Source organism: Conger conger, chromosome 5 (genome assembly GCF_963514075.1).
Source record: "Conger conger chromosome 5, fConCon1.1, whole genome shotgun sequence".
NCBI classification, from domain to species: domain Eukaryota; kingdom Metazoa; phylum Chordata; class Actinopteri; order Anguilliformes; family Congridae; genus Conger; species Conger conger.
In genome coordinates, this window is record NC_083764.1 from 7,156,092 (window position 1) to 7,181,890 (window position 25,799).

A 25,799-nucleotide genomic window follows, 5' to 3' on the forward strand; every position below is an offset into this window, starting at 1 on the left:
TCTAAGAGCGCAGCGATGGACCGTGCCTATCGCTCTATCTGGTCCCTTGTTTTTAAAGTCAAAAGTGGGCTAATTTTAAAGGGGGTCTGCTCCTGAATCTAAGGAATATACTGGTCAAACCATCCATGTGCAGTTTATATGAAACTGTTTGAGGGAGAGAGCGAGAGAGAGAGCGAGAGAGAGAGAGAGAGAGAGAGATGGGAGGAGGGGGGATGAAAAAGGAATAACCCGCTTGCATAATCTACTATGCAGGGATTAACATGTCACTCGCAATATGGGGGCCTGATATGTTAAGAAACGGTTCCATACAGCGCTGAATCCACGTTCGGGGGAGAAAAAAAAAACCAAACAGACGCAGTTCACCGGCCCTATTGTGTGCAATGAACGGTAACATTAAAAATACATAGGCCCATTTCAAATGCTGTATCACTCATTCTTTATTTAAAGCTGCACTTGAAGCCTTTTGTCATCATCATTATTTTTTTTATTGACGTGGATGAAAAGGACGAGACTGTGATAGAGAGGAACATACAAGGCAGTTCTTCTCCAGATGGTTCGGACGCCCTCAAAATGTGCAAGCCTTTCCCGGTGTGTGCGCATTTTTAGACTGTAAACACAGGCTTAAAACGTATACATTTCTCGTGGCGAACATGTAACATCAGTAGCAACGATGTCGAATGCACCAGTGTTTTAGTTACTGTTATATTTGATGCGTGACATAGTGGACACGATGTCATTTCTGGTGGCTTCTTTCTAAAATACCACAGGCACTAATATTAATTAAAGACCCTCAAAGCGAATGCGTGTAGGTACATGCATGTTTGTGTCTCCAGGATATAGTTGACGATGTTTCTATATTTATTTGTCTGTTACATTTAGATTTAGAGCCCCTCCCGTCGATTGGTTGCGGAATAAAAAACCACGCGTTCCGCTTTTAACCATATACTGCGGGCGACCGTTTAGAAAATATTCCATGTAGCCTATTAAAACGTTTCGCATGGCATTTGATGGTATTGTTTTATGATTCATCCCGTCTCCGGTAAAGTGAATAAAATATGTTCCTGCTTGTAGTGTGAAAGCAATATACGCTTCGCGTACGGTTACAATTGTTTTAAAAATAAATAAAATAAAAAAATGATGAAGGCATACGGACATGAGGAAGAATTGAAAAATCTCCACGATTAAGCATCAACATATGATTTATATATCGGTGACGTGTTCCTCTATCTCTCTATGGCAATAGCGCAGCAGAAGGGACTGCCTCTTCTGTGTGCTTATAATACTTGCATGGACCACAAGGCGCTTCCTATTGCTGATCAAAAAAACCGATAAAATAAAGACCGAAATGAATCGCGTTTCAGGCCAGTTGTCACCCGCACACAAGAAAATGATCTGTCGGAAGGAGAAGTCGAGGAGGGGCGGAGATGTCTGATTGGGTGTAGTTTCAGACGCATATGAGAAAAATAAAGCCGCGGTTCCACGCTTGTTGCACAGCGGCGCTTTTAGCCCTGCAATGCTCTGGCTACACTGCTGCATGCGGGCAGGTGTCTGGTACAGAGGGAAGCGCTTACATAATACGCTTTAGCCTCTCCTTTTGTCCTTAAGCAAACAGAAAATCCCCCGTGCAGGCGAGCGGCAGGGCGGCGCTTGTGTTGTATACCCATAATGCACGACACGCTGAGAGCGTTATTGTTGCGACTCCGCGTCAGTCACAACCTTTGGATTACGATGACGACTTGTGACGGTCACATTAGAGTGTATTAACCGCACCAGCGTGACTGTCATGACCGTTGGGTGGAGGCAATGCTGGACTATGGCTCCATGAATTATCTTAAACGAGTCAGCCGATACATTGACGAGTAAAATGGAGCGTAAAATGTGTTCTAAAACCTTACTGAATAGGCCTACATGCCTAAATAAGACAACAAGACAGCATTTATGCTTATACTAGCGTACTGCAAACATTATGACTTGCATATTTCACAATAGGGTACCGTTGACTCTAATGCTCTTATAAGATGAAAATGTTATATATATTTTTTTATTTACAATTCTCACACTTTGAGTTACAGATTTTCCTCATGATATACTCAAAGGCCTATTAATCTAGTTTTGCTTTCAAGTAACGATTCATTCATTTTTATGCTGTGTTATTCACTGCAGATCATGATAAATATTCATTATCCCGTTCTGACTCTGTACCTGCTGTTTCTACATTGTCTCGTCGTCGTCGTCGGGGGAAACAGACTGTCAGACATGGGTTTCCATATCAACCGTCCTCCATGACCTTTGACCCCGTGCAGAAGATCCTGGCCATCGGGACCCAGAACGGAGCGTTGAGGCTGTATCCTTTTTCTCTCACAAATCGGCCACACGAGAGAGTGTGTGTGTGTGTGTGTGTGTGTGTGTGTGTGTGTGAAATGCAGGACTGTAACCCCCGTCACGTTAATCAGGAGTTCTGCACTGCAACGGGTAAGTTCCTTTTTCCACACTATCAATTGAGCAGTGCCGGTTGAGAGGGTAACTGCTGATGCCCTATGATGAACGCGCACGCAAACCACATGCGTTGGTTGCACATGGACGTGGAGATCTTGTTGTGTGCTTTGTGAACGGTGACGGCGTGGGGATGTATCGTACCATTAGGCTTGTGCTCATAGCAACAAAATGGACACAGGATCCCGATAACTGACTTTTGACCGCTGATGCACGCTGGCTTGTTTTCGTACCGACACGGAGAATTAAGCATGAAGCCTCCGTCTTTAGTTTCTGGTGTGATATGGGACGCCGGTCAGGGAATGCGGGCGTATTTCGTGAGTTGTTGCGAGTTGTTTTTCGGGGAGCGGCGCCTGTACTCCAGCGCCCGGGCGACCCTCTTCCCGTGCTCGGTAGACCGAGTCCTCGCCGGTACATCCTGTGGAAGATAAGGCAATTAAGGTTTGATTAGGTAATTGCTCGCAGTAATTTTCCTAATACACTGTTTGCTGTTTTTGCGCCTCACGTGAAATTAACTTTATGCAGATTAGGAGCCGTCGCTACGTTTGAAGCATGTAAGCCTCGGTTTGAGAACTGCTCCATTACGTGTGGAATGTATTAATGTCTTGTGGAGTTTTTTTTTTTTTTTTGCGGAGAATCGAAACCTGACTGAAGCGCTGTCGGACGAGCATGCCGGTTTCCTGTGTGACCTTTGGTGAATTTGAAGGTGACTCGATAGGGAACGAGGGAGTTCTTGGTTTTATGTGCTTCACTGCAGAGGAAGGTGTGGCCTTCATGGCAGTGTAGCATAATGTTTAGGGAAGTGTGCGCTTGCAGCTTTTGCCAGGCAGAACACTGCTGCTGTACTTTTGAGCACTTAACCTGAACTGAACTGTTTCAGAATGTATCCTCTCTCAGAAATACAGGTACACTGGAGGCACATTTTTCTGCTTTAAGGAGCACATTTTCCAACTATAGTAAGAAGGTACGACAGTGTTCTATTTGGGAACTAATACATACCTTTACTGGTTTAAAATGAGTGGATTTTATGCATCTATAGGGTACAGGGTTTTTGTACGTTTTTAGGCACTCTCTGTACCTGCAGCTGAATAAATAGATCGTATCTAAGAGTGTAAAATGTAAAAGTGGTTGAAGTCACTCTGTATAAGAGCATCGGCTAAACGCCTGCAATGTTTTTGACCATCTGAAAGTTATTTTCCGCCACTCGTGGTTTCTTTGTGCTGCAACTTTTAAAGTTGCGGAAGATGGATTTAAATTTATTTTCGCCGGATCCCTGATCACCACGTGACACGGGACCGTGAACGCGGAGGCACGCGCGCCGGTGGAGACCCCATTTCGGGTCCTGTGCTCCTCTCTCCCAGTGCCTGATGTGATAACGTCTGTCTTTTTGTGCCTGTGAAATTGCTGGGGTTTCGTGGTGGGAAGCGAGTTAATTTTAGCCCCGGCTTCTGTCTTCTGTTTTTTTCTTTTCCTTTTCTTTTTTTTGGCAGATTACAGATGGTGACATGGCACTGTGAGGGTTGTTCTCGGGATGGCGAATCGGAGCTGTTTGGGGAAATTTCGGGGAGGAGACGAGAGTCTGTCTTGTCCCCCAAGTCCTGTGCCTGATTGATGTCGACCAGATTCAGGAATAATGGAATAGGGATATTACAGTTGTGGTGTGACCTCATAATAAGCAGGGAGAAGCTCCACCAATCACAGAGAGTATTGGTAATGAGAAACCGAGCTAAGTCAACAGCCATTGGTAGATACTTTCTGACTATACTTCCGGGTCCCTTACGGTGTCCAAGCAGTGTCGCCAGAAGGCATTAAAAAGAATCACCATTCCTGTTTTGTTCTATTTGTTGTTACCATTGTACCATACTGTGATTGGTGATTGGTTCACCCAGAGGTGAAGACACCAATGTCCTGGTCCCATTTTATTACCCATGACCGGGTTGTTTGAGAAGTTGTTGGGGGGGGTTTTGGGGGGTCAAGGAGGGGGTCCAGGAGGATGTTAGCCGCAGTTTAAGGCTTTGGAGCAGATGTACGCTGTGGTGTGCCGTCAGCATGTTTCTCGCAAAATGAGCCGTTCTGTTCACACTTTGTTTCGGGACGTCTTGGCCACCTCGTACGTAGATAAGCAATGGTTTACACCTGTCGGTTGCCTCGTATTGAGATTGTAACCGACTCTCCTGTTGCCTACTCTGCAGATGTCTTCTTAGGAATCGTGTTCCTACGATTGTTGACTCTTCTAGAGAATTACCCGTTCTGTTTGACTCTTGTAGAGAATTTCCTGTTCTGTGTGACTCTTCTAGAGAATTACCCGTTCTGTTTGACTCCTGTAGAGAATTTCCTGTTCTGTGTGACTCTTCTAGAGAATTACCCGTTCTGTTTGACTCTTCTAGAGAATTACCCGTTCTGTTTGACTCTTCTAGAGAATTACCCGTTCTGTTTGACTCTTGTAGAGAATTTCCTGTTCTGTGTGACTCTTCTAGAGAATTACCCGTTCTGTTTGACTCTTCTAGAGAATTTCCTGTTCTGTGTGACTCTTCTAGAGAATTACCCGTTCTGTTGGACTCTTCTAGAGAATTTCCTGTTCTGTGTGACTCTTCTAGAGAATTTCCTGTTCTGTTGGACTCTTCTAGAGAATTTCCTGTTCTGTTTGACTCTTCAAGAGTATTTCCTGTTTTGTTTCTGGTTGAGAACTTGAATTTCCCTTTTCTGGTTCTGTGACGGTTCTCTCAGGAGCGGGGAGAGGTGGGGGAGCAGAGGGGGTCCCGGAGCAGAGGGTGCAGCTGTGTTTTGGGACGGGGGACGGGGGACGGGGCAGAATTAGAGATGATGGAAGGTGGCGAAGCTGCAGCTGGAGGGTGGTAATTTTGGGGGGGGGGGGGGGGGGGTTTAATACGAGGGGAGAAACGCTGGTCAGGGCAAAATGAGGATGAATCTTCCGCGGGGGCTCGGGTCCTGTGATGTGGGGGTACGCTCCGACGTATTTGGGTTTTCTTTACCCCCCCTCTTCCCCTCGGGTAATTCGGACGGAACGTCTCCTGCCCTTAACCTTCTCGGACTCATCTCTCGCCACCCATCAGATTGAGATCGAAAATATATATTTTTTGTGGATTTTAGTGTGCCTTGGTACCTTGTGCTGAAATCCCCCTGGAAGATTGCTTGTTTACCAGTAAAGCCTTCGCAGAAAGCCTGCGGTGTAGCAATTTGGATTTTTTGGCTGCCGGGGGGGGGTTGGAAAGAGGGGAGAGGGGGCGGGGGGGGTGCTGAGCTGAGCTGGGAACTCTGATGAAAAATAAAAATGTGGAGGTAAAATAAGTTGAGGAAGGAAACTGGCAGGCCTATAACTCATCTCCTTCCGCCCAATCAGGATGCAGATTAATTGATCCTATTGTCAGCTCAGCCAATGGCGTTGTGGCATGGTGAAGAAGAGTGATGTCAAAATATTTTCTCTCTTGAAAATATTTTGTTCTAGTCTGTGTTATACTCATGTTAAATGCGGTGTGAGTGTGTGTGTTATACTCATGTTAAAGGCGGTCTGTGTGTGTGTGTTATACTCATGGTACATGTGGTCTGAGTGTGTGTGTTATACTCATGGTACAGGCGGTCTGAGTGTGTGTGTTATACTCAAGGTACAGGCGGTCTGAGTGTGTGTGTTATACTCATGGTACAGACGGTCTGAGTGTGTGTGTTATACTCAAGGTACAGGCGGTCTGAGTGTGTGTGTGTTATACTCATGGTACAGGCGGTCTGAGTGTGTGTGTTATACTCATGGTACAGGCGGTCTGAGTGTGTGTGTTATACTCATGGTACAGGCGGTCTGAGTGTGTGTGTTATACTCATGGTACAGGCGGTCTGAGTGTGTGTGTTATACTCATGGTACAGGCGGTCTGAGTGTGTGCTAAACTTGTTGCTTCCCGTGCTTCACATGGGTGACCGTAGACAGGCGGACGGCAGAACAGCACTTTTAAGATGGTACAGGGAAAAACAGGCAGGCCAGCACATAAAATATGCGTTGCTATGGTGATGTTGCTTGGTTATTATCTCATAATAGAGGCTGTTTCAGACATGGATGGAGGGGGGTGGGGGGTGGGGGGGGGAACAGTATACTCATGGTACAGGCGGACTGAGTCTGGTCTGAGTGTGTGTGTTATACTCATGGTACAGGCGGTCTGAGTGTGTGCTAAACTTGTTGCTTCCCGTGCTTCACATGGGTGACCGTAGACGGCGGACGGCAGAACAGCACTTTTAAGATGGTACGGGGAAAAACAGGCAGGACAGCACATAAAATATGCGTTGCTATGGTGATGTTGCTTGGTTATTATCTCATAATAGAGGCTGTTTCAGACATGGATGGAGGGGGGGGGGAGGAAACAGTAAGATGAATTAATTCATCGTGTTTTCCTTGTCCATGTTGTGTTGTTGTGTTGCATTGTGTCACGTCCGGTTTGGAATTCCATCGAATACTGAATAGTGGAAAAAGTAAATCTTTTTCAACTTCAATGGCAAATGCTTTCTGCTTTTGCCATTGACAGCATTCTTTGCTGCTAATCCGATTTTTCCATCGTGCTCTTTGTCCACTGTAATGACATCTGGTTTGCCGTCTACTCCCGTCTACTGTGGCCCATGTGAACGCAGCATTTAGGCTACTGCTGCGGCCTGCCAGGAATTTGGGGCTGCTCTCTCGCTCTCCCAGTTTTGGGAGGCCCAGATCTCCTCACCTCACCTCCCCTCTGGCAGTTCACACCTTCCTCGTTCCTCCTCTTCATTTGGAATGCCCTAACGCTGCTGAAGAACAGGTTTTGGAATGTTTCCTTTGTCAGTGTTCTAGAACTGCGTTGCTTTGATTGCCCGCAGCGATTGTGACATCACCATTACAACGTTCAGCTAGGGACATTCCATTGACACGTTTAATAGGGTTAATATTTAATAGGGCGTTGGATCAGGTTGGATCAGTGAGGGAGTATGACAGGGAAAAAGAAAAGCCCTGGGCAAAGGTTTTGGTTGGACGCAACTGGACAATCACGAATGAGCTTTGTTAGCCCCTCAGGTGCTGAAAGTATCAGCTTAAGACACTAGTTTTTGCTGGTATTACACCTCCCACCGTCTCAAACCAAAACTCTGACATGCCAACGCTGACGGGGCAGCAGTCCCCTGGTGCAGTGTGCGGATTGCCCAGAGAGTGAGAGTTTCACAGTTTCATTTGGCAGACTAGTCCCCTTCTCGCCCCTCTGCTCCGGTTGCAGTTGACATCTGCTAGTGGACTACCACCTGACAAGAAGGTGCCATAGGCCTTCCTTTCTGCTGTTGGTCAGTGTACTTCCTTGTCTGCGGTTGTGGCAGCCTTGTAGCAGGCCTTAAATTCAGTCTGGCACTCATTCCTAATCGGGAGATTAGGTTTAAATCAGTGTTCCTCAACCCTGTTCCTGGAGATCTATCATCCTGTAGGTTTTCGCTCCAACCCTAACACAGCGCACATCATTGAAACCGCTAGAGATCTCATTGAGCAGCTAATTAGTAGAATCAGGTGTGCCAAATTAGGGTCGAAATGAAAAGCTACAGGAATGTAGATCTCCAGGAACAGGGTTAGGGGACTACTGGTTTAAATGACAGCAGTGTAACTATTGTTTTCTTGATTTGGGGGCACGGTGTTCACAACCGAAATTGGCCTAGTTGTGCACTTGAACAGGCATTTGCAGAAAACCTCGAGTGAACTTGTTGGGTGAGGTTATGATTGGGCTTGCAGTGTGTATTTCACAAGTGCGGTCGGGCCATTGGTCTCCTTTTTGAAAACGTGCCGTCGTTAAACCCTGTTATCGCTGCACATCATTTGCAGGGTTTATGGCATGGAGTGTTTGCTTTGAGCTCGTACGAGGACACGGGCCCAGCTGGCCTCTCATAGGCTGCTCGTTGCCATGGCGTACAGACCCCAGGTAGCCGTGGCTACGGGGCCTGCGTTTCTGTTTCAGTTTCCCGCGCTGCCGTTCGGCTGTAGAGACGCCCCAGTTGTAGCTGTTGAGTCGGAAGGGGGGGTCAGGCTGGGTCGGGTCAGGTTGGGTTGGGCTGAGCCGGGCTGGGCTGGGCTGGGCTGGGCTGGGCTGGGTCGGGTCGGGTCGGGTCTGGTTGCGTCGGGTCGGGTCAGGTCGGGTTGGGTTGGATTGGGTTGATTTGGGTTGTCAGGTCGGGTCGGGTGGGGTCGGGTTGGATTGGGTTAATTTGAGTTGTCGGGTCGGGTCGGGTCGGGTTGTGAGCTAACTGCTCTGGGCCTGTCTTTGTGAGACTGACTAGGCCGGGAGGTCGTTGGCGGCTGTGGTTATATAACATTCAGTGGCTCAGTGGAGCTCCCTTGGGGCAGTCGGACACATCGATACGGGCCGGGGGAGGCTCCTTAACGTTGCTCCTTGTGAACGTGACTGGTTGGGCCGTCTTAACCCCCGCGCTGATCCTCCCCTCTAACCTCTCCGGATGGATGTCGTCTGAGCTGAAAGGAGTGCGATTAGGGCTGGATTTAAACTGTCTAAACCCGGCCAAATTTAGCCTGAACGCAGTGACACGAAGAGCCGCTCTCTCCACGGCTGTGATTGAGTGATTGATTGATTGGTTGATTTCTTAGACAAGTTCTTAAAGTACACGAGTCGACGTACCATTAAAAGAGTCGACGTGGAGTTGTCAAGGACGAGGCTTATTTACATTCTGGTCCTTTTCGTCGTGAGTGACGGGAGATGATAGTCTGGAGTGGAGGTGTGGACCTTGGGGAATTACCTGGTTCTTCCGGAACATTCCAGGGTCGGCCAAGGTTTAGTGGGGTCAGAGATGATGAGGTTCTCGTCTACCTCACTCTCTGTTCAGGCCAATCCTCTCTGTTTTTTAAATGCAGGCTGCTCACAAAAAGTTGTGCGAATGGTACATTTTGCTATTTTCTTTGATTTGGGCACATTTTTCATACAGGACCTTATGAAGACTTATAATTGTGGCGTTATCTGTGTGAAATATACGAAGCCCTCCCCAGTCACCGTAGGTTAAAAACATATTTAAACACGGAAATCCGTACTCTGTGAGTTTGCCGATCCGTGCCCTCAGTTTTGCAAACCGTGCGCTCTGTTTGCCAATCCGTACCCCCAGTACTCCTGCGTTTAAAAATATATCCTTTAACCTAGGGTGACCAGAGGGACTTTGCGGAAATGGGTTTTTCTCATGTCAGTTCTTTTTTTCTTTTTGGTCGTAAAAATTCTGGAGGCCAAGATGACGTAGCGTGTTTGAGCCTCGTTAAATAATTTACAGCGCAATTACCTCTGCGCATTACCTCCATCGCCTGTCCTGCCTCTTATCTATCGCCGCCGTTAATCCGCGTCTCGGCAGAAATTACTGTTGCTTGCGTGACACCCTTGCGTAAGGGCACGCCTGATTCACTGTTACGTTCAAAAGGCTAATGGAAAAGTTTGAAAGGGATTTGATTATCTTAATCCCGGAAACGTCGCCCCTGTGTGCGCGTGAGTCACCATCCGCGAAAGAGCGAAAGAGAGAGATCTACGCAGTATGTCTATTAACTCAAAAATCAACATTATTGCACGATAACAAATCTTGATGATCCAGTGGCGCCCGGAACGCAGATAATGGGTGGCCTGTACAATCAAAATGAGCCGCTAACGGCTACGTTCGCCCCAAACCCAGGAGTGGATCGCGCTTTTAGCCGGGCTGGATCGTACCGAAGCAGACAGGGACTGGTCTGTGTTATGTATACGCTTCAAGACAGTATTGGGTTACGGTACGGATGTAATACTTATGGCCGGGACATGCTGTACGTGAAGAGATGAACAGGAAGCAAAGGTAAACAAGTCCAGCCTATCCTGTCTTCATTTCAAACATGACAAACTGCATTGTGGGCCATACTCCGGAAGTGGACGGCTGCATGTTTTGAAGCCTTTGCTTTCATACTGTATGCAAGTATGGCAGGGTAGCCAGGCAACTGTAGAGTTGCTGGTTCAAGCCCCGGTTGGGCATGTAGGGATGCTGACGTACTTGCTGAGAAGACATTGGGTTCCTACACAAAAACAGGACAAAAACGATACCAAAAAATACGCTCTGTTGCTGGTATGAGTGGTTTGGGCCTGTTGTGAACGTCTCTTGATTTTGATTTTGCGGTTTTTATCCTCTGTGCTTAATTTTGTCCCAGTGGGGGGGGAAAGGATGACATAGCAGGATGTGTGGGCAGTAAACTAGCGCCATTGTTTGTGCTATACCTGCGTCAACATTCCACTGCTGTTCCGACGGTGGGATCCTACGGCTATTTTCGCGAACGGCGTATTAATAGCTTCGGCTGAGGGCTGGAGTGTGTGTGTGTGTGAGTGTGTGTGTGTGTGTGTGTGTGTGAGAGGTGGGAGGACACCGCGGTGTCGGCGTGAAGCTGAAGGGTTTGAGTGATGGCTGATGGGAAGGATGTTTTTTCAGGAAGCCCGGGAGGAGGACAGCGGTTTGTTTTTTGCGGCGTTTCGCCAGCCGACCTCCTGAAGGGACTGTGTCTGAGCGTTGGGTGAATTCCTGGAGGGAGAGTGCTCATTGGCTTGGCTCTCTGCCCCATTCCTGGAGGGAGAGTGCTCATTGGCCTGGCTCTCTGCCCCATTCCTGGAGAGAGAGTGCTCATTGGCCTGGCTCTCTGCCCCATTCCTGGAGGGAGAGTGCTCATTGGTTGACTATCTGCCCCAGCCCTAGAGGGAGTGTGCTGATTGGTTGGAGGCCGACTCCACTGCAGTGAATTTTCTGTGCGTGCATTCCTTTGTTGGTGCGCATGCAAGCGAGAGTGTGTGTGTGTGGGTTGCCAGGCATGTGTGTGTATTAATGGATATTAATGTGTGTGTGTGTGTCCTTCCTCATGTGTGGTCTTCCAGCTACAGTAGGCGCTGTTGGTCTGTGGGCTGTTGCCGTTGTTTGGCGTTGTGTGTGTGTGTGTGTGTGTGTGTGTGTGTGTGAGTGTGTGAGTGTGTGAGTGTGTGAGTGTGTGAGTGTGTGTGTGGCAGCAGCATGTTGGCAGTGTGTTACGGGTGCTGCAGACAGTGCGGCTCGTTCCAGGTGCACTAACCACCTGGTCACCCTCCCCTCACACCCCACACACCCCACACACCCCCACCCTACCCCACCCCACCCCACCCCACCCCGGTCCAGGCACCGGCTTACCCCCTGCGCCTAGAGCGCCTACCTGCCTGCTGACTACAGGCCTCAGGTGGGAGGGCTCTCTGTTCCTGACCCGCGGGGTCGTGTTGGGCAGACGAGCTGACGCCCCCCTATCACCCCCCTGCCCCCTGGGACAGCCACCAGCTTTCCCCCAGGACCTGAAGAGCTTCCCCCAGGACCTGAAGAGCTTCCCCCAGGACCTGAAGAGCTTCCCCCAGGACCTGAAGAGCTTCCCCCAGGACCTGAAGAGCTTCTACCTGCCTGCTACACACAGGGAGGGTTCTCTGCGCCTGACACGCGGGGTTGTGTTGCTCAGAAAAGCTCACGCCCGCCTCCCCCCTCCTCCAGGACTCAGCAGGCAGGTGGGATCTGTAACCGCAGCCCTCTATCCTTGACCCTCGGCGTTGTTTTGGGCAGACAAGCCGGCGGCGCCCCCTCGCTCCCGTCCGGCCGTGTGTCACCTCTCTCCTCGGTGGGTCAGACGGAGTTACCGCCGCGCCGCCCCCGGTCCATCGTCTCCGCCCCCTCTCGCGACACGACGTCGCTCTGAGTGACCCGTCTCGCCCCCGCGCCGGACTGAACGAGGAACCCGCTGAGATTCCGAGGGCTGGCGACCGCCGCGGCCGCCGCGTCCCGCCATCAGTCTCCCGCGCCGCGGGTCGGAGGCTGCGATCGGCTAACGAGCGGTTTCCTCCTCCCGTCTCCTCGACGGGCGCCGTTATTGCTGCTGAGACGGGCTGATGTGTTTTCTTGTTTTGAGGAGAAGCTGAACTTTGTGAACTTCGGTCCGCAAAGCACAAAACTGCAGTCTGGTTTCCGTCGACGCTGGTTATTAACTGTTGACTTGAATGAATACCTTTCCAGCATGGTTCATTTTGGTGATTGCCAAACAGGGCTAAACTGTATTTGAGGAGTGGAAAAACATAACTTTAACTGAGAGGCGAAGCTGACCTGAAACGCGGACTGAATCCGGCCCTTTCCGCCCTGGTTTTCCACGTTTTCCCAGCTCCAATCCCGTTCCATCCTGTCCGTGACGGAATATCCGCCCGGAATGCTGGGATAACTCGGAGTTCCGTTGTACCTGTTCGGGATTCGGATGCTCTGCTCCTCTAAATCTCCCGTTCCCCTGGGGAATGGGGAATCGGCGTCCAGTCCTGACTCCGCGGTTTTGGTTCGGGGCGGAGCAGCGGCTGATATTTCACTTCATTCCGAACGGAAGCGGGCCGGAATCGGAACGCGTCGGAGGAAATGCTTCCGAGGCAAGCTTGCGGCGGGTTTCGGTCGCGCGTATCGACCGCGCTCCTTGATTAGGCGGCCGGTCGATCGGTGTTCGCCTAGCTAATTGTTATTCAGAAGACTCCATCGTTACCTCACCTGGGCTCTTTCTATGCGAGTAATTGTTCAGATTTGTACAACATTAAACAGGTTAAAACGCCACCCAGGGTGAATTTATGAGGCCGTTGAAAAACCCGGGGAAAGCATATGGTTGGCTGTCACAAGCCTTTTGTGAGTGAACTTTGTGACGGCCACCTGCTTGGCCTGCTTTTGTTCCTGGACGCCCGGCTCGACGCCTTTCGCCCCGGTGAGCGTTTTCCGCATAGTAATTTCTCATTTATTTTCAGCGTTTTTAATCACACAGGTTATGGGACTGCGCGTGTTTGGAGGTAATTGTTCTGCGGCGTTGTCAGCGGGGCTGGAGAGAGGGACGTTGGGCCTCTCTCCGCGCTGCGGAGTCAAAGCCCCCGCTCCTCGGCCCTGTCCCATCGGACGATCCGTCGGCCAGGTCTGATGCGAGATCGGAGATGCGGCTAACGGGGCCCTCGAAGCGAACCACGTCTCCGGCGGCTCCTCCTTGGCGGCTGCCATTTTGGCACGGCGTGGTCCATTCTGGAGCTGAGCCGCCCGGGTGATCTTCAGAGCGGGTTTTTGGGTCAGCGTGAGGCGCTGAGGGTTCCTTTTTAAAAAAATTTTTTTTCCCTTTTTCTCCCAATTTGGTAGCCAATTGAACCCCGTCTGATTCAATTAGCGCTAGTATTAGATACACCGCCCACACCCCGTCCCTCGGCGACACGCCTTCTTCAAGCCGTCTCGCCTCACGAGTCGTGACCGTGATTCCGAGGCGCTCGAGGTGCTTTATTGTGCGGCGATCTGCTAACCCTGCCAAGTCCCTCCCTCTGGAGCAGCGAGCCAATTACGCTGCTCCACGTGAGCCGGCCAAACTTGGCTTTTGGCAGGACCGAGAATCGAACCCCGGTCCCCGGCGTGCAACTGCAGCGAACCGCAACCGCAAGCGCTGAGGGTTTCTAACCGGAAGACGCCCGGGCAGGTATCAGCCAATGACGGGGCGGAGGTGGAAACCGAGCGAGGAGGTCGCGCAGAAGGTCACCAGCGCAGGAACAGCAGAGGCAGTGTGGAAAACTGTGCGCGGCCATAATTGAAGGCAGCTTATACATTAATATTTTTTAAAATCCGAGCAAAGCCATATAGGGCAAGAGAAGAATATAAGAGGGTTATGGGTCTACTTATGAGCCGGATGTTATGAGATGGAGCGGGGCGATTTGCATTTGAATCGAGGATCTCTTATTGAGTGGAGGGTGCAAACGGGTTGGTCGGCTCCTGTCGGCGGAGGAGCGGATTTCTGCTCATATGTGGAGATAAAATCTAGTTCTTGCATGAGAAAAAAAAAATCCGCTTTCGAGGAGTCCAGAAGGAAATGTATGTTCGTTCTCACGGACTCTCAGCCTCGGCAGCAGAAGCAGCCTTGTCCGTCAGGCCACGTGGGCGACCCTGGGGCCCTGGCGTGGTTAAGGGGCCCTCGTGCTTTTCTTTATTCATTATTTGTTATTGTTTCGGGGCCCGTTTTCAACATCTCGCCTCCGGCCTCGCTGACTTAGGGGTCAGATCTGCGTGACAGCCGTGCTTGTTAGCTCTTGTCCACGTTGCCTCGGGCGCTTGTGATATCCTGGATCCTGGAGTAGAAAGCCCAACGGTCAGCGGTAACCATGGCGGCAGGGTAATCTGCCAGTCCGAGTGTGCAGCGCAGTAACACGCTTACTGGGACACGCTAATGAGGAGAGAACGCCGGTGGAGCAGGCCATCGAAAACCGGCTCTCCAATCCAGATCCAGCCCTGGTTTTTCTTTTCTCCCGGGTAATTAACTGAACAATTAGCGCTGCCGATTGGCCGGGCTCTCTTCACACCTGACTCCCAGGTAAAGGGGAGCAGCAGGTATCTGCCCTTTTTACGATCCCGGCAGTACCGCGTTGTCACATATAAGGGGGCGCGACTTCGGGAAGTGACGTCTCGACGTCTCGCTGGGACAGCGGGTCAAACACGCCGGCTCTCTTTTCCCGCTTTGTCTCAGGGACCCCGGTAATAACTCGCGCGTCCGACGGGCGCGGGCCGGATTTACAGCGCTAACGACGCCGCGCGGCAACGCCTGAAGGTCGCGGGATCCAGGGGGCGTGACCCCTTAAATTACGCTTCACGGTCGCCATCAGGAAGCGAGCCTGGGGTCCCATTAAACTGTTTCCTGTCGGCCCCTCCCCACGGGTTAACCCCCGCAAACCAGGGGGGGCGGCGCCCTTCACCTGATGAAGATGAAGATGGAGGGGTCGGGGGGGGGGGCACTTCTGAATTTATTACGTTCACGAGGGGGGCGGGGGCGGTGGCTCATGGGAAGGGCAGGACGGTTTGACCTTGAGTGCGAGGGAGTGGTGTGTGTGTGTAAGAGCCGTGTGTGTGTACGAGTGGTGTGTCAGAGCGGTGTGTGAGAGGGGCGTGTGAGAACGGGCGTCCGGCGGTCGGAGGGTTGCCGGTTCGATCCCGCCCTCGAGGTGTCCCTGAGCAGGACGCCGCGAGCTGGTGGGTGCCTCGCACGGCGGCCAATCGCCTTTGGGGTGTGACTGCGAACGGATGAATGGGAGGCATGGAGTGTAAAGCACTTAGAATATATAAATGCGGTCCATTTGCCGTGGTGGGCGGTGGAATGAGGTCGCGCTGCAACACACAGCGTGACAGAGACCGACGAGCCGATGTGGGGGGTGGGGGGGGGGTCAGAGCCAGCCAGCCAGCCTCTGTCCACCAAACCGTCAAAGTCGCCTATGGATTTTTTTTTTTTTTTTTAATCGATGGGGAACGCTTACCCTCCGGACCGCGGCCCGCCTTCCCCCAGCCTCTCTCTGACACGCGACCGTGGCGACGCCGAGCTCCCAGACGCCTGCCGGCTCAGGCCGCGAAGCGTGTCGCCCGAACCGCCCTGCCCTAACGCGCGGGCGCGTGACGCACGCGGTCGGAGGCGGGGCCCCGTGGGAGCCAAGATGGCCGCCGTCGCTGATGAGGTCGCTCCGTCTTCCTCAACGGGCGCGGGGGTAAATTGCCTCATCCGTCTCTTTAGAATACTCCCCCCCCCCCCCCGATGGGGATGATCGGTGAGGCGGGGCCTCTCGGCTGCGTTTCGGCTCTTAACGGGCGCTGTGGAGCACGTGGGCCCCGCTCCTCTCTGCACAGGGTCCGTGCGACACGCTGTCTGTTTACGCGCCGGAAACGCACCGCGATGTATCGCACGTCTGTGCGCCCGTATGGAAACATAGTCATGAGTGTGTTTCAGCGGAGTGCCTCGTTAAAAATATATCTGAAGGCGGTAATAAATTTGTGTATGAGCCCCCGATTGTTTTCTGGATAATACGTTTTTGTGTCGGTAATATCCTGGCGATATATTTTATTTCAGTGTAATGCAGTATATTTATATATTTATATATTTATATATATATATTTCAGGACAGGTAGTTACCTCACCAGCTGAAATAGGATAGACCAACCCATGTAAAAAATGTGCATTCTAAGCATACTTGACATTAAATTTAATCGTACGTTTAAATATTCTTTAATATAAAATAATATAAAAGCTACACTTCAGCACATTATTTTTTCACATGGTAAGGACAGTTGCTAAGACAGTGCCAGCAGTGGGGTTGCAGGTTCGAGTCTAGCCTCCACTGCCTGTTGCTGTGTTAATCTCAGGCTTTGGCCCTGGGAGAGGAGCCCAGTGTGTGCCTGTCACCAGTCGTCACACGTGGCGTCTGATCTGCACCTCACAGAGACCTGGAGACCCCCCCGCACCCCAGACCCTGTTCCCCACTGTGGCTGTGGCTAGCTTCCCTGCCACTGTGGCTGTGGCTGTGTCTGTGGCAGTGTCTGTGGCAGTGTCTGTGGCTGTGTCTGTGGCAGTGTCTGTGGCTGTGTCCGTGGCTGTGTCTGTGGCTGTGGCTAGCTTCCCCGCCACTGTGGCTGTGGCTGTGTCCGTGGCTGTGTCCGTGTCTGTAGGCAGTGCAGTGCGTTTGATTCCCAGCTGGACTCATTACTCTGAGAGAGGAGCAGGGTCACTGCAGCCCTAATGCCCTCCCTCCCTCCCCAGCACAGAGCCGCGGCCAGCATCGCATTACGTAATGACCACTGCTATAAATATAAATATTCCTTTCCCATTCTCTCTCTCACAGACACACACACGCACACACACACACACACACACACACACACACAGTCGCACACGTAGTCACACGCAGACTCACATACTACACACAATCTCACACGCACACATCACGCTCGCACTCACACACACATGTGCACATGCATACACACGCACAAGTGCACACATGCACACACGGAGTCACACACTCACTCTCGCACACACACAGTGACATGCATACACTGGCGCACGCATGCGCATACACACGCGCATACACACACAGTGACACACACACACAGACACACACAATACACAGATTGAGCCTTTTTTGCTTTCTCCTCCAATCAAATCGAGTAACATTTTTCAACCAAAGCTGTAGGATGAAGCACATGTAACATGTAACATGTGAGTAGGCTAATGCTCAAAGGCTGAAAGGACACACCATTCACAAAGCCGGCTCTGGGCTGACTCACAGGGGACCGGGGCTGGGTCTTCCCCTGTGGAAACGCTTCCCGGCCGGGGCGATAAGGGCCTGCGGGGGGGCTGTGGAGCGGGAGGAAGAAGCCCTGTTAACACGATTAAAACAGGAAGCCTTTCACTTATTTATTTATTTATTTGTTTATTTATGTTTGTGCAAGGCGGCCGCTGGCGGGGCGAGGCGGCGCTGTGTTTGCGCAGCGGATGAAAAGGTGTTGAGGGAGTTCGGCGCCGACCTTTCCGACGGCCGTCCGTCCCGATGGCTCGATCCCGCCGGGCTAGAGGCTTAGAGGGGGGGCGCGGTCAGCCGCTCGGTCACTCACTGACCCCCCCCCCACCTCCCCGGCTCTGATTCATTTCCCCTCCTGCGTTTGCTTAACGGACGCCCTTCCCCCAGATCAGCCTACGTGCGGCGCATTGATTCTTCAACGCGCCGCCCGTCTTTTCCACGGCAGTGTAATAAAGTGGGGTTTAAGCGAAGGGTTAAAAAACCCCGGTACAAACTACCCCGCTTCGCCCGTGTCGACGTGACGTGTCACGACACGACCGTCCCCACCACGCCGCCGTGGCGTCCGCCAACGCCACACGCAGACATAAAGATGAGTCTGCGTTAAATAGTCAATAGTCGTTTGTCTGCGGAGTCCCAGAAGGAAGGACCGTTATGGAGACAAACGCGCTGAACGATTGGTGTCGCGTGTGGGGCTACTGGAGACGGGGAGAGGACAGAAGCTCACGGGGGGGAACGTAGGAGACACGGGGAGAGGGCAGGAGCTCACAGGGGGGAACGTAGGAGACACGGGGAGAGGGCAGGAGCTCACAGGGGGGAACGTAGGAGACGGGGAGAGGACAGGAGCTCACGGGGGGGAACGTAGTAGACACGGGGAGAGGACAGGAGCTCACAGGGGGGAACGTAGGAGACGCGGGGAGAGGACAGGAGCTCACAGGGGGGAACGTAGGAGACGGGGAGCAGACAGGAGCCCATGGAGGGGAACGTAGGAGACACGGAGAACAGGGGGGGGGGAGAACGGGAGTCGTCTTTGGCATCGGGAGCGGGGGATTGTTGACGTTAGCGCTGACGGCGGACGGCTCTTTCGGCGAGGGAGAGCGACGGCTGACTGGATCGCGTTGAACGTACGACCCCCCCCCCCCCCTCCCCCTCTCCCCTCTTCTCAGTTTACAGACGGCTGGTGAGATCCACTGTGAAACATTACCTCCCGTTTTCAGCCATCGTGTAGAACGTACGAACCCCCCCCCATCCCCTCCCTCCCTCCCCTCCTGGGTTCAGATGACGGGTGAGACGCGCTACGAAACATCATCTCCCGTGTTTAGCGTGTGCGGTGCGGGCCTAAGTCCCGTCTGCGGCTGCTCTGGCCACACGTGCTCCCTCTCATCGTCTCCAGGCCCGTATGAGCCGAGCGTGCGTTCAGCACGGCTGACTCCAGCTCGTTCGTCTCCTTTAAGAGGTGATTAAACAGCCAGTGAAAGGCATGCGGAGCGCATGGAACTAGCGATGGTCCCAAACCTGTATTTCGTGATTCTTTTCCTGTTTCGCCATTAGCCGTGGCAGTCAGCTGCCGTAACGTCTTCGTGTTTAATCGCCTTGGCGCGGGTCGCTGCCGCGTCCTTCGACAACACCTCGCTTCATTTGGATCGGAGGAAGCGAGAGTGATCGAGTCGTGTGAAACGAACTGTCGTTACAGGAGAGCAGAGTGCGGTCTTTAAAGGCCCCTTTATTTTTTTCTCTTTATGACTAATGAAAACCTTGACGTGCGGCGCTCTCGGGAAGAGCTACCCAATAGCGCACGGACGCAGCGAAGCAGGGAATCTCCTGCCAATACACTCTGCTTACTTAACTCTGCCCCTGATAGACTATCATGCAAAAGAGTTAAAATGGCCTTCAAGATAACAACCAAACTGCCAGACGCGTTCTCTCAATCCTTCTATTCATAGGCCTAGCTTTCACTATTCCGTAGCCTGAAAGAGTAGTTACTGTTTGGGCGGGTGATTGATATGTCTCTCTTGTTTTGTGATACTTTATGGGTGGGTGATGGGTATGGGTAGGTTGTTCTTTGGTCTTTGGTCTTTGTACTCAGTGCTATCAATGCTGTACTGATAACAATTACCACCAACCCTGGTTGCGTTGTCTATCTGTCTGTCTGTCTGTCTGTCTACTCTTATCTATCTTGTCTATATGTTTTCTCAGACAACATAAAAATTGGTAAATTTGGCTCCAGCATTTCCAACGGTTTGTGGAGTTCTGAGTAATCTACTGAAGCTGCTTGGATTCTCCACCAGTGGCTCTCAAACACTGTCCTGTGGACCCCTGTGTATGCTGGTTTTTGTTCCAACCACTGTAATCCCGGAATTCTGTTCCAACCACAATTGCAATCCCACGGCTTTTACAGCATAAAATTGAGTCTGCAGATTTGTCCGATGCACCAGCAGTAGTCCGACGTGACTTTTAAAATTTAGCTCGTAGTCAAATTATGCTTCTTTATTTTTGATGACAAAGATGTTCTTGGAAGCCTTGACCCCGAGATCCTGGCTCTGGCAGCTGATGAAACGGTCTCGCAGTTGCCTAGAGTTGCGAAACGCTGAACCTCGCTTTGGGGAGTGTGTGTGTGTGTGTGAGTGAGTGTGTGAGTGTCAGTGTGTGTGTGCGTGTGCGAGTGGGGGAGAAATCTCCCAATCGTGGCCTCCGAACGAGCTTCCGCCCTCTGCTCGACCTCCGCGCTGTCCGTACCCGAGAAAAGCAGCCCACTTTAACAAGACCCCCCGGAACGCGAACATCTACAGAGATCCACCGGTGCGTGTGTGTGTGTGTGTGTGTGTGAAAAAACGGGCATGCAAACCACCGCCTCGCTCGTGACATAATTGCTGATGCGGCCCCGGTCCGTGCTGAACCGTCTCTCCCCGCTCTCTGCGGTGAATTTTAATGCGCAGAAGACGTATGGGTGCATAGTTCAGCTCCCGTGTGTGACCCGGGGGGAGACGGGGGGGGGGCGTCCCGTCCCGTCCCGTCCCGTCCTCCGCTTCATGTTTCATTCATGTTCCGGAGTCCCGCCGTCCCGGGAGCGCTGTCACGTGTGTGGCGGGACCCCGGGAGACGTGCCGCGTCGAGTGGTAATGAGCCTGACTAAACCCAGCCCCCGCCCCGGCGGGGGGAACGGGGACGCGTGGAGGCATGCGGATTACTCATCGTCCGCTAAATCCGCCGGGGGTACGAGGCGATCGGGGGGGGGGGGGGGGAAACGCGTTAGCGTTACCCCGATTTGCCCCGGAACGTTGTCAGCTCGAATCCCCCGGTGGGTTTGGATGTCTTGTAGCCCTCAGGGAAGGGGGCTCAACCTCAAATGCTGAGATGGGGGAAAACGCGGCTAATGTAAGCCAGGCAGCTCCCGCTGTGCAGAGGGTGTCTGCTGAGCAGGCGAAAAACATGAAGATACCTTTCTGTCTGAGGGGTGAGGTAGACTCCACGGAGTCTGTTTGACAGGAGATACGCAGGTGATTTCACTGGGTAATGGCTGTTTAGGGGAGGGGATTTGTGCTGCAAGATGGAATCCACGGCTCCCTGGGTTAGCCTCAGGTCTGAAGCACAGAGTGCGGGATTGTGGGATTGACGTGGCCACGTCTTCCCGTGGGAGGGGTCTGTGGTTTCCCATGAATCTCTCTGATGGGAGAGGTCATCCTAATTTTCCTAAATATCGGGTCTCAGTCTGCAGCCTCGTGGCTGAGGTACATGACTGGAACCCGGAAGAGGTGAAAGGTGCTTCAAGCCCTGGTGTAGGCACGATAAGATCCATGCAGCTGTTGGGCCCTTGAGCGAGGCCCTCTTGCTCCAGGGGGGATTGCTCCCTGCTTGGTCTAATCAAACGTGGTAAATCACTTCAGATGAAAGTGTCAGCTAAGCACCTATAACGTAATGTCTTGGGGAAAAGTTTTTGTCGGTGGACACGGCGAAGCCTTCACCGGCCGAGGTCGTTTACGCGGCGTGTCGTCACGACGACCCTTCTGTCACGACGACCCTTCTGTCACGACGACCCCTCTGTCACGACGACCCTTCTGTCACGACGACCCTTCTGTCACGACGGCCCTTCTGTCACGACGACCCTTCTGTCACGACGACCCTTCTGTCACGACGACCCTTCTGTCACGACGGCCCTTCTGTCACGACGGCCCTTCTGTCACGACGGCCCTTCTGTCACGACGACCCTTCTGTCACGACGCCCCTTCTGTCACGACGACCCTTCTGTCACGACGACCCTTCTGTCACGACGGCCCTTCTGTCACGACGACCCTTCTGTCACGACGACCCTTCTTTCATGACGACCCCTCTGTCACGACGACCCCTCTGTCACGACGACCCTTCTATCACCTTCAGCCGGAGAGCGAGAGTGCCTCCGCCCCGGTCGCCGAGCTGGCCGCTCGTGTGGAGCTGTCGGAGGTGAGGAACGGCGTGCGTTACGCCGCACGCACCGAGCCGCAATCGAACGTGTCCGCCTGCGTGCGGCCCCCGGTCCCGTCAGATCCCTCCGATTTATCCTCGCGTCCAGCTGTGCCTGCGGAGCTCAGCCCCGCCGGGGCGGAGTGTGCCTGGAAGAGTCCCGCTCCCTTCCCGAAAATCAGGGGAATTAATCTCCCCCTCTCGTCACGAGAAGTGAATTATTCCTTTCTTTTTCCGCCTCTTCATTTTCTGGTTCTTCGCTGGAATTGGGGAGCGCCGTCATGGATAATAAGAGCGGCAATGTGACTTCCGAGGCCCTCCTTGCCAGGGGCCCAAATTATTATTATGGGACCCCTGACAATATTACAGCAATATTACACGGAGACGTTTATGTAACACAACCCGTTATTGATTTTGCAATCGTAAAGATCCTTGGAAATTACTGGTGTAATTATTCATCGTGAACCTGGCTGATTGCTTCGCTTCCATAGAACCTATTCTCTGCCAGTCAGGTGATGACAATCATGGCAAACGATGCTTGTTTACCCCAGAGGATTCTGGGATGGGATTCAGGGGAGGGGTCTGAGATAATGTCAGATAATGAGTCACTAATTCATATTCAGGGGTGCGGTCTTCGATATGAATCACTCATTCATATTCAGGGATGTTGTGTATGATATGATTTGCTAATTCATATTCAGGGGTGGAGACTAATGTGATTAAGTAATTAATATTCAAAAGATGGGTTTGCGATACGAGTCGCTAATTCATATTCAGGGGTGCTGTCTATGATATGATTCCTTAATTCATATTGAGGGGTTGGAATCTGTGACATTGTGACTCCTTAGTTCATATTGAGAGTTGGAATGTGTGATGTTTGTGATTCCTTCATTCATATTGAAGGTTGGAATCTGTGACATTGTGATTCACTCGTTCATATTCATGCGGGGCGTTCAGGGGAGGGGTGCGTCTGGCCAAAGCGTACGGACCGTCCTCTCCGCAGTGTCACGGTCTGCCGGGCCGTTCCTCCTTTCTGAGACGATGTGTTTTACGGCCGCGTTTACCCCCCCCCCCCCCCCCCCGGCACTGGTAGCCTGGCAACAGCCACTGTTCTTTTTCTGCAACTGAACCAGTGTTGGAGCGTACAGCCAATTGGCTCATTTAGCCGGGGTAATCGGTGGAAACAACAACCTGCATACCCACCAGACCCCCAGGACTGGAATTGCCCGTCCCTGCTATGGCATCCGTCTTTATGTTGTACAGTGAGGTTAACTATTGGCTGCTACTCACTGTGGATGACTTAGCATCAGCGCTGTTTGTTGATGAAGTGTGTATGTGTGTGTGTGCTTGTGTGGGTCACTCTGGGTAAGAATGTCGGCTCAATGGATGAATGTATTGTGTGGACACCCCCCCCCCCCACCCCACCTCCCCCTCTCCCAAACCCCCCCACCTCACCCCACCTGTCCCGGGGGGGGGCTGGCTTTGGCCTTTCATCCTGCCCTCCTCCTCAGACCTGCGCTCGCTGGTCCATGACAGAGTGAGGGGGGTGGAGGTCCTTGGGGCCCGGCCCCTGCCTGCCCTGCCTCTCCCTGGGGACCCCTGCTCCGTCCCGGGCCGGGATTTCAGGGTGAAGAGAGCGGATCCCTGTGGAGGTGTCGGTGTCAGAGGATGGTGGGGGGGTCGGGTTCGGCTGGGAGAGGGCCCACTGATCGGTGCTCGTGCCCTGGTAAGACCCCCTCCATCCTCCTCCTCCCCCACCGTCCTGAGAGTGCCAGCACGCTACGGGCCTGAGATTACCTGAGGCAGAAGTAGTTTTCCCGTGACAGCTGCCTCGTTTCAGAATTAGAGCGGGGGGAAAGACGTTATTACATTACGTTACAGCGCCGGCATTTAGCAGATTCGGCTCTCATCCGGAGCGACGTACAGCACGGAGCGCGTGAGCAGGTACGAGCGCGCTCCAAAACCCTCCGGGGAAGCGCGGTTCCAACCGCCAGAAGTGAGCGCATAGATAAGGACTTGGACCCGCTAGAGCAGGGTGGAGTTTAGTCCGTTTTCGGGGAGAGAAGCGGAGTGGAGTTTAGCCCATTCTCGGGGAGAGAAGCGGAGTGGAGTTTAGCCTGTTCTCGGGGAGAGAAGCAGGGTGGAGTTTAGCCCATTCTCAGGGAGAGAAGCAGGGTGGAGTTTCGGCTGTTCTCGGGGAGAGGAGCGGGGTGGAGTTTCGGCTGTTCTCAGGGAGAGAAGCAGGGTGGAGTTTCGGCTGTTCTCGGGGAGAGAAGTGGGGTGGAGTTTAGCCCATTCTCAGGGAGAGAAGCAGGGTGGAGTTTCGGCTGTTCTCGGGGAGAGAAGCGGGGTGGAGTTTAGCCTGTTCTCAGGGAGAGAAGCAGGGTGGAGGTTAGCCCATTCTCGGGGAGAGAAGCAGGGTGGAGTTTCGGCTGTTCTCGGGGAGAGGAGCGGGGTGGAGTTTCGGCTGCTCTCTCTCACCCGTTGGTTCCCGCTGGAGCTCGTTATCCTCCCCGCCCCGCCCCGGCGATGGCTCCAGGCCGCGGGCGTGTGCGTCCCGTGATGGCAGGCCTGACCTCTGGTCTCTGGTGGGCTGTGAAGACCTATAGTGGCTGTAAAACGAGTTAATGAATGCTTCAGGGAAGTCGGTTCGGTAAGGCACGTTCAGGGCAGGGGTTTGTCATATGATTGGATAATAAATGTTACAGGGGAGAGAGGTATGACATTTCATTGGCTAATAGAGGTTTAGGGGAGGGGGTGTGTGATATAAGACTCTCTTGGCTGCTGTCAGGTCTGAAGCACAGGGCAGCGACACAGTGTGGGATTGTGGGATTGAGGCGGCCATGTTTTCCATCACTCTGACGATATGAAAACATGCCTTAAAAGGTACAAATGCTTATCACTGGGGTCGTACCCTAAAGGTACATACAACTGGACCTCTAAGCAGCATTAATTTGTACCTCATGTGCCTGTAAAAGGTCCTTATTAGTACCCAAACAGGACATTATTGTCCATAATTTGGGAAATGTGTTCGATACGGAACAGAAGTGTGCCTCCACCGTACCTTTATTTCTGAGAGTTATGGGAGGGGCTTGCCGTCTCCCATGATCCTCTCTGAGCGTGAGGTCACCGCATGCCCCGGAGCTGCAGACTGCGGGGGCGGGGGTTTGATATCGGCCCTGTCGGAGGAAGTCTGCTCTCTCGCGCCCCGTTGACACCGGAGTCACGGAGTCACTTCCACGTCTCTGTCCGAAAACACGGGGCACGGTTCAGCCCACGTCCGCCTCTGGCACTGCTGGCACCAGTACAGCCACGGCGTCTAATGGAGAATAATCATGATTATCTCTGACCGCGAATCTGACCTAAATGAGTGTTGAGACTGCCCAGAGTTAACATAATAAAATTGATTATAAATGGCAGTTGGCTCCTCCCCCTGTGGCAAGCGGCAGCCAATGGGCCCATTAGCGGGTCAGCTGGGCGTGATGTTGTCCATTCCTCAGCCTGTCAGCTGTTTGGCAGGGCCGGTGCTGGTGTAATGGGGGGTTGAGTTGGTGCCATGTTGGTTTGTGGGGGGGGGGGGGATGTAAGCGTGGGGGGAGGGGCGTGGCCCTGGTCTGGCCTTGGGGAACGCTGATGCGATTGCCGGGAAAGGCCTCATTTCAGTTCAGTGTAATTTCATTTACAGAAGACCGTCATGAAGACGCTTTACGGCAGGGGTCTCCAACCCTGGTCCTGGAGAGCTACTGCGTCTGCTGGTTT

At 52.5% G+C, this 25,799-nt stretch overlaps 1 protein-coding gene across 1 annotated transcript in view; it reads left to right on the plus strand.

The window, feature by feature from the left end:
• Positions 1 to 25,799, plus strand: part of stxbp5a (syntaxin binding protein 5a (tomosyn)) — a 165,133-nt gene that overhangs the window by 1,290 nt on the left and 138,044 nt on the right. The window contains 1 exon segment of the mRNA XM_061242322.1: positions 2,247 to 2,344. Within this exon segment, the coding sequence (XP_061098306.1) occupies positions 2,247 to 2,344 (98 nt within the window).